The 9,276-nt window shown below is 40.1% G+C and overlaps 1 protein-coding gene across 1 annotated transcript; it reads right to left on the bottom strand.

Annotated features, from left to right (window-relative positions):
- Window positions 1-2,840: 2,840 nt before the first annotated feature.
- On the bottom strand, window positions 2,841-9,041 carry LOC100888299. The gene has a single exon (XM_011672708.2). It carries the CDS (start codon window positions 9,024-9,026, stop codon window positions 2,841-2,843), a length of 6,186 nt encoding a protein of 2,061 aa, XP_011671010.2. The 5' UTR covers window positions 9,027-9,041.
- Window positions 9,042-9,276: the final 235 nt, after the last annotated feature.

The raw sequence follows: 9,276 nt of genomic DNA, 5'->3' as shown, positions 1-9,276 counted from the left end.
TGTGACCCATCTTTTCGATTCAATCTGCAAGAAATGTGAAAAGCACAATACTTGGATGTGTAAAGTTAAATGTGTGATCTGTATGCTTAGTCAAACTCATATATTGTACTCTTCCCAATCAGTAGTTTCTCAACCTGAAAATTTGGTCATTAGAGATAATAGAAACATCACTGACCTGGCAGTCATTTAATTCTATGACTTTCATTTTTATGCCTCCGCTACAAAGTAGCCGGAGGCATTATGTTTTCTGGTTGTCCGTCCGTCCGTCTGTACGTACGTCTGTACGTACGTACGTCTGTACGTACGTACGTCCCGTTCTTGTGATCGCATTATCTCAAGAACCAAGTGATGGATTACCGCCAAACTTAGGTCATGTATGTATCTTGCAAAGCCAATGAACTGATTAGATTTTGGGGTCACGAGGTCAAAGGTCAAAGTTTACAGGACTTATTATGTATGCAAAAATAGTTTGTGATCGCATTATCTCAAGAACTAATCGATGGATTACCGCCAAAGTTAGGTCATGTATGTATCTTGCAGAGCCAATGAACTGATTAGATTTTGGGGTCATGAGGTCAAAGGTCAAATTTCACAGGGCTTATTATGTATGCAAAAATAGTTTGTGATCGCATTATCTCAAGAACTAATTGATGGATTACCGCTAAACTTAAGTCATGTATGTATCTTGCAGAGCCAATGAACTGATTAGAGTTTGGGGTCACGAGGTCGAAGGTCAAAGTTCACAGGGCTTATTATGTATGCAAAAATAGCTCGTGATCGCATTATCTCAAGAACCAGTTGATGGATTACCCCCAAACTTAAGTCATGTAAATATCTTGCAGAGCCAATGAACTGATTAGAGTTTGGGGTCACAAGGTCAAAGGTCGAAGTTCACAGGGCTTATTATGTATGCAAAAAAAGCTTGTGATCGCATTATCTCAAGAACCAATTGATCGATGACCCCCAAACTTTAACCATGTATGTAGCTTGCGGAGCCAATGTCATGAACTGATTTGATTTTGGTGTCACGAGGTCAAAGTTCACAGGGCTTATTATGTTATGCAAAAAAAGCTTGTGATCACGTTAAAGAACCGATTGATGAAAATAATTTGCTTTTAATAGATGCAGAAAAACCAAAAGATATAACAGAGCAAAAAGATTAGAGTAAAATCGAATAACTTATTAGGAAGTTATGAAATTTTTGCAATGAAGTATGAAAAATTATGGAACTTAGAAAGTCACTACACAAATTGCCAATTTGGTTATCAGTTTGTGATGTCATTGCCTCACTATTTATCAAATGCTTTATATACCTTTATCCGATCAATTTCCCTTTTTATCCTAAAAAGCCTGATTTCCCTATGCCTCTCTCAGGTTATATGATTTGTATCATATAGCGTACATGACATTTCACAATAACTGTTATGAACTTTGAAGAACTGTTACTATTTTCTGAATATTGTATATTCATAATCATTGATTTTTACATAAATAGATTATCAAAATTCACATTTTTCATGATTTAACTGAAAAAAAAATTAGTCTATATTAGTGCGTCCACACAAAAACATATTACTATCAATATAACTTGGATGCTGGTGTGAGGAAATAAGATTTTTAGGGGGAAAATTGGAAATTTATATTATCAATATAAAGAACACACTTAGTGGATAGTGAGACAATAACGTCAACGACTCATGAGTGAGTTGCCAATTTGTCTTGTGATTTTTAAAGTTTTTTATGTCATTAAATATTCATAACTTATTAGTTTGATTTTACTCAATCTTTTTTTTTAATTGGTTTTTAATTGTCTGATTTTTCTGCTTCTATTGAAAGCAAGTTATTTTAAAGAGGACTTGCCCTTTAAGTGCTGGCTGACATGTATCTGTTCTAATATTGAATCATAATGTTTCATTTGTGTCATCAGAGGCCCCTCATACAAATGTTTTTACTCTTTAAAATCTTAACCGGAGAGCCCTCATAGAACTTGTATTGACATGCACACATAACCCCAAGGTAAAATTATGAACCTTGGGTATGGTATGTGCCATTATAGAGGAGAGATCACTCTTTCAATTGATACATATAGATATTCTATTTTGCTTCTACCATTAGGTATAGACATCCAGACCTCTTACCACACAGACCTTCTTTATGTAATGGGGAATTTGGCACTGAGAGGGTTATAGACTTACCATTTTGACTTCAGAAACTGGCACAAATCCAGATGAAATCACTGTAATTTGTTTGAGTACACATGGACCAGTAGTGAGCATCTAATGTGTGTTGGTTCCTAGTTGACATCCTGGTGGAAACTGATCCGTTGCATCTTCTATTGTACGGCATGGCTATGCTTTGAGTGAAGAGGCTGATTTGGAGATCGCCAACTGTAAAGGCTGGAAATAAGGTCAATGGTCACATTAATAATTCTGTAAATTGTCTACTTTCACAATAAATCAAGACATATTTGTATAACATGGAATGTGTTGAGGAGAAAGGTGAGATATAAAGTGAGCTTACATTTTTTTGCACCAAATACTTATTAAAAAGAGAATATTTTTTTAATCAGACGAATTGAATTGTTCAAATGGTCTTTTTCTTAATATCTCAAGAAATAATAGCTAAAATCTTTGTCTATTAGTAACAGACCTGGGTCTGGAAACCTTGATTTTGATAGGCTGTTGAGCCCTAGTTGTTACCATGGTAATTCCCATTGACCGCAAAGTTACCATCAATGGTAAGTTTTATGTAACAGGCCCAGTTGTATTGTCAAAAGTGAATATTAAATATATTTGCATAACATACATTTTAAAGAGATCATAGATAGATTTACCATTTGTTCAAAAACTGGCAAGAATCCAGATAACATCATGATCACTGTAATGTGTTGCACTCTGCCAGATGTTGGTAGGGGTATTGGAGTAGACATGGTCTAGTAGTGAGCCACTGATGTGAGTTGGTTTCTTGACATCCTGGTGGAAACTGCAACATTGCATTTGCCGTTGTACTGCATGGCTGTGCTTGGATGTGAGGAGATTGATGTTGAAATCACCAACTATAAATGATGGCAGGCGGGTTGCATCAGCTAATTCCAAGAGATGACAGAAGGCTTTTGTGAATTGATTCATACTTGACTTGGGATTTCTGTAGACATTCACCAAGAGAAATGGAGGGTGGGTCAGGGGCTTGATGATTGCACTTTGGATCTCCAGTTGAGGCATGTAACATTCCATCGCATGCAGATTGTATGTTGAAGATGATCTGATGAACATACACAGCCCTCCTCCAGGATTTGATGAAAATCTGTCTTTCCTCAGCTGATCAAAGTTTTGAAGATCAAAGTTGCTTTGTCTGTGTTTTGAAGTTAGCCATGTTTCTGTTATAGAAATTGCAATGCAGTTTTCAAGGCCAGGCATCTTTTTTAAGTCTTCATGATGGGCAGGTAGTGACCTGACGTTTTGAACTGCTATTAGCACAGGTTGGCTCCTGTCTGTGAGTGCTGCAGAGATGTCATCATATGTTGTTTGTAACAGCATATCTGTGCGCATTCGTTCCATTTCAGCCTTCACTGCAGTACTTGCTCTGATTTTGCTTTCATGCAGATCCAGGAGATGGAGACCTGAACGTTTTGGGACTCTGCTTAGAGCCACATAACATTGACCATCTGCGAATCTGCTCTTCATTGAAACAACTATATCTGTTACAGTGAGTCCTTGGACTTTGTGAATGGTAGTTGCCCAACAGAGTCGCAGGGGGAACTGGCACCTTGTTACTTCCAAGCCTTGTTTCTTTGCAGAGATTGAGAACTTAACATCAATTCGCTGGATTGGTACTGCTGTAGTGTGTTGTGATGTGCCATAGTGAATTGACGATCGCAATGCTGAACCAACTGTAGGGTTATCAAACTGGATCAGGACTGCCTTTGGATTGCTTGCTGGTGGATTGCATTCAACAAAATCAACAACTGTCCCAAGTGCACCATTAACAAGTCCGTCTGTGACATCCATATTTCTGGTGAGCATCACTCTAGAACCAACTTTTAATTCCAAGACATGTGGCAATCCACCTGTGAATCTAGCATCTGTACTTGTGACATGACTCTTGAGACAACTAGGCTTCTTGTCTACCGCTACACATTGTCTGATTGGACCCTCTACCTTGCTTAGTTTCTCTGTGTTGTATTCATTGACTCTTGCATTTGTAGCAAATACATGCAGTGCATCTGAAGGATAGTTGTCATCGCTCGGTGATATGATGCATTGTTCTAGGGTAGTCATATCTTCCTGTGTTTGCTCTCCTTCTCTGATTCTGTTCAGAAGTTCTGCAAAGGCTCTGTCATCTTTTTGCCTCATGATTTCATCAAGTTCAGCAAACTGAAAGTTGTCTTGCCAAAGGGAGCCAGCCAATCTTGCAAATAGATCTGCAGCATCTTCAAACACAAATTTCTGACAAACTGGTGCAAGCTGGTACAGATCCCCAAATGCCAGAACGGATATGCCACCAAAGATTTTGTTGACGCCTTTAATTTCTCGAAGGCGCTGGTCCACAGTCATAAGAAGATCGCACCCTACCATGGATATTTCATCTATGATTAAGATATCCAAATCAGCAAGTTTGCAGCGTAGGGTATTCCTCTTTTGATCACTCAGTTTTTTGTAGACTTTGGTCTGGCCCAGTGGTAGGAGAAATGTTGAGTGCAGGGTGCTTGCTTGGATGTTGAATGCTGCAGTACCAGTTGGTGCAGTCAGTAGCACTCTCACTGCTTCTGGATTACTTCCTTCATGTTTCAACGTACGAATAGCCATCTGGTAAATGGTAGATATGAGATGTGATTTGCCTGTTCCTGCACCTCCTGTTACACAAAGCTGCACTGGCTGTAGATCAACGTGTGTCTTGCGGCTTTTCACCAAATCCACGCACCAGTTATTGATGTATGAAAACACTTTGTACTGCCCAGTGTTTAGAGTTAGCACACTGTTCCTGTACTGTTCATCAGAAAGGTAGTTTGGCCTGTGTTCAATGGCTAGTGGAATGGTAGTACCAATACATGACTCCTGAACGTCAGTTACTGTCTGATCAGAGCTTGGTTGAAGGAAACTATGATCGGGGTGGTCTTGAGGAGGATCTGTCTGGGATTCTGCATTTTCCTGCTGAGCTGCTGTATCGAGAGTATCCCAGGCATGTTCTGGTGGTCCTAATTGTTCATGCTCTTCAATAGCATGCTCGATTATTTCAGTGAACGACTCCAGACTGGATCGCTTTGACAAGATGTCTTGGGAGATGGAGTGATAATGCTCAGCATACGTCCCATGGCCATTCTTTAGATCAAGTTCTTCTCTTCTCCATGGATGGTAGAGCATTAGCATGTGGTGACAGTATTTTTCTTCCTCTTGTGTTTCATTGAACTTGTGGTATCTGATAATGCGTGGTTTCTTGCGTTTCATCATATAGCCCTTGCCATCCAGTAACTTGATAGGTGTTGCCTTTGCTGCACTCGATTCAAGAAGATCAGGGTGAAATTCTGCTGATTCTTGTGGTTCTTCCTGAACCGTATTGTATGAAGAAACATACCAACTGATGAATTCTGCAAGAGTCATCTGCTCCAGAATCAATGGCCGATGTGCATATTTTTGAGGCATGGTTTGGGCATACACATCCTCACTTTCTTCGTCGAGATTCTCCAAAATACTTTTGGGTTTCAAGAAGACAACTCTGTTTTCTGGAAGATCTGTTTGGATGAAAACTGTCTGGAAAGTGGAACGATGAAGTGGCAGACCAAGCACTCTGTAAACAGCTTCTTGTGCACTGACTTCTCTGGCATTAAGAAAACAGGATGCTACTTCCTTCATTCTGTGCTTGATGTCTGAGTCCTTATAGGATTTGCTTACTTCTTTCAGCGCCTGTCCCATTTCTCGTTCATCCTTTGTCACATAGGAAATGATGTAGTGAATGCAGGCATATGGATTGCAGACAAATTGAAGATCCATATTGGCCTGCCATGCTTTCAAGACGACTGGGTTGTATGAGTTGATATTGACTTCTTGAGGTTGTCTTCTGTACACGATGGATTTTCCTTTCAAGTTGACACCAAGAGCTTTGTTGTAGTCAATTTCAGAAATGTTCACCTGATGAAGTAATTCTTGCACTGTGCTTTTGTCACTGCATTCTACTTCTAATGCATCTCTTACTTTGTTCAGTATCTCTGTTGAAGATTTGACAATTCTTTGTTTCTCTTTTGGATCCTCATCAGAAGGTGTGTCTGCCACCACTGTCTTAGAAGCCATTGGCCTTGGGTAATGAAATCTACAGCTCTTCCCAGTTTTGCGGCATGATGCAGAGTGTGAGTGCCTTTGCAGAGTAGACACTAGAGTATGCATCAGCTCATCATCATCATCAGAAGGAAGTTCACAGGTGACATACTGATCAATGAACTCCGTCACATTCTCTTCGGTGTCATCATGTCGTGGTGCTTGATCTACCCACAGCACACAGTGAGCATGAGGGGAACCTCTCTGTTGGAATTCAATGCGATACATGTAGTTTTTCACCTTGCCAAGTGGATTCACGTCAGACAGAATAACATCTCTGAACAAACATTGTAGTCTGTGGTCAAAATGCCTTGCTGCTGTTACTGGATTGGATCCAAGAAGCTTGCATTTGTCTTCCCATGACATGTTGGTGATATCATCATCTGACAATCGCTGTCCCTGCTGAAGAGCAATGGCTTGGAGTGTGTCTGTCCATCTGAGGTCTGCTGCAGAAAGGGTAAGGAACCAAGTGAAAAGTCCTAGCTGTTTCACTCCAGCCAGTATCTTGAACATGACACTTTGCCAGTATGGAGGTGAGCCTCGGACAGTTTGCAGCATGTTGTAGGCCTTATCATTGAAGATGATTCTATTCAGTCTTTGAGGATCTTTAATTAGTCCAGCTGTTACCCTTTCTCCATCATCTGTGCTGATTCTTGCCTTGCGTAGAGCAACAGAAATGTTGTCCATTACTTGTTTGTACTCTGTGATGAACTGTGCGAAGAAGAGATATTCTACATTTCTAGCGAATCTTGAATCCTTGTTCAAAAGTCTTGCATTGAAATACTTTTTGGCAGATAGTTTAGTGCATCTGTTTACTTGAAACCCAAACTGTCCAGTTGGAAATAATGTAGGAAATGCTTGCTCCTCGCAGTGTTCATCCATCATGATAGATATTGGTTTTCTCCCCTCTCCAGGTGCGATGCTGTAGATGCTGTCTGAGCTCATTGTAGGATCAGTGGGTTGCACACAGGTGTCATATTTGATCCCTCGCAGACGATCTCTGGGATCAGTTTCCTCGTCCATGTCTATTTCTTCATTTTGATTTTTGTCATCATTTTCTCCTGCTGGTCTTGACCTTCCCTCGTCAAGATCTCTGATTTCCGTATCACCAATATTCTTGTCCGTCACTGCTTCTGTAAGTTCCTTCCATATCTCAGGATCTTCATTTAGACATTGTTCCTCCCATTCACTATTTTCCACTGTTGCTAAGTAGAATTTGTTGATTGTTTTTAATTTTCCAAGAGCAGTTTGAACCATTCCTGGACGAATGTTCTGGTAAGCCACATGACTCTTGTACTGGATTTTTCGTTTCAACTTGAGTGGAATGATACCAGCTTGTGAAGGAGTCCGAGGGAGACTTTTACAGACCTTTTCTGCAATCACAGGGACATTTACAACAGCACCCTTTATTCCGGCCTGTTTTCCTCTCGGAAGTGCCAGTATCTTCATGAATGGATATCGTTGAGCTAGGAGTCTTGCCTCAAGCTCTGTGAGATCTTTTAGTTCATCTGGTACATCAGCCACTTCAAGTTTATTGGACACACACTGTGGAGGTACCTTCTCTTTCTTTAAGTAGTTATTACAAGTCTTGCATATCCATTCAAGTCCAGCGAAACTTGTGTACTTAGTTGTGCATTTTTCCAGGAAGTTAATACTAGCCTTGTATGAACTTTGTCGGAAACTGAAGACTGATTGCCTGTACATTTGTCTATGGCAGCTTGTACACACATACACTGGAGCTTCATTCTTGTGCATCAGAAAAGTGGAGACTATTTTCTCTATTGTTGAGGGATGACGTGCTTGTTTCTTTCGAATATTGTCATTTACTTGAAGTGTTCGTTTCTCATGACGAGTTGTCCTTTTTCGAACAGATTGTTTTCTTAGTCTATCTGCCTCAATTTGCACTTCTTTAACCTCATCCGGCAAAGATCTTCGGTGAAGAAGTTTTTTCCTCCTCTCTTTTTCATCATTCTGTTGTTTTACTTCATTTGATTGATTATTGCGTAGAGATGCCTTCTGTTTCCTTTCTTTCTCAGCTTTTCTTTCCTTTACCCAAGCAGGACTTTTCGTTCTTATTTTGTTGCGTAGAGATGCTATCCGTTTCCTTTCTTTCTCAGCTTCTCTTTCCTTTACCCCAGCAGGAGTATTCGTTCTCATTTTCTTGCGTAGAGATGCTATCCGTTTCCTTTCTTTCTCAGCCTCTCTTTCCTTTACCTCAGCAGGAGTTTCCATTATTAGTTTTTTGCGTAGAGATGCCTTCTGTTTCCTTTCTTTCTCAGCTTTTCTTTCCTTTACCCCAGCAGGACTTTCCGTTCTTATTTTCTGGCGTAGAGATGCTATCCGTTTCCTTTCTTTCTCAGCTTCTCTTTCCTTCACCCCAGCAGGAGTTTCCATTATTAGTTTCTTGCGTAGAGATGCTATCCGTTTCCTTTCTTTCTCAGCTTCTCTTTCCTTTACCCCAGCAGGAGTTTTCGTTCTCATTTTCTTGCGTAGAGATGCTATCCGTTTCCTTTCTTTCTCAGCCTCTCTTTCCTTTACCTCAGCAGGAGTTTCCATTATTAGTTTTTTGCGTAGAGATGCCTTCTGTTTCCTTTCTTTCTCAGCTTTTCTTTCCTTTACCCCAGCAGGACTTTCCATTCTTATTTTCTGGCGTAGAGATGCTATCCGTTTCCTTTCTTTCTCAGCTTCTCTTTCCTTCACCCCAGCAGGAGTTTCCATTATTAGTTTCTTGCGTAGAGATGCTATCCGTTTCCTTTCTTTCTCAGCTTCTTCTTGTTTTTGAACAGCAGTTTTCCTCGACCTCAAAGTAAGCATTCGCCCTTTTTCTTTACCCTTTGTCATTATTTTTGCTTCCTCAGATAGCTTCATGCGATAGAATGCCTTTCGTAGCTTTTCCTTTTCCTTAGTCTTGATTTTCTTCTTCTTTGCTGTCTTCAAGGGACCCTTTTTGGTAGATTGGGTTTGCTTT

The sequence above is a fragment of the Strongylocentrotus purpuratus genome, unplaced genomic scaffold, assembly GCF_000002235.5.
Source record: "Strongylocentrotus purpuratus isolate Spur 01 unplaced genomic scaffold, Spur_5.0 spur5_scaffold_15, whole genome shotgun sequence".
Classification (NCBI taxonomy): Eukaryota; Metazoa; Echinodermata; class Echinoidea; order Camarodonta; family Strongylocentrotidae; genus Strongylocentrotus; species Strongylocentrotus purpuratus.
The sequence above is the reverse complement of the archived record's forward strand: the minus strand, read 5'-3'. Positions and strand labels throughout refer to the sequence as shown.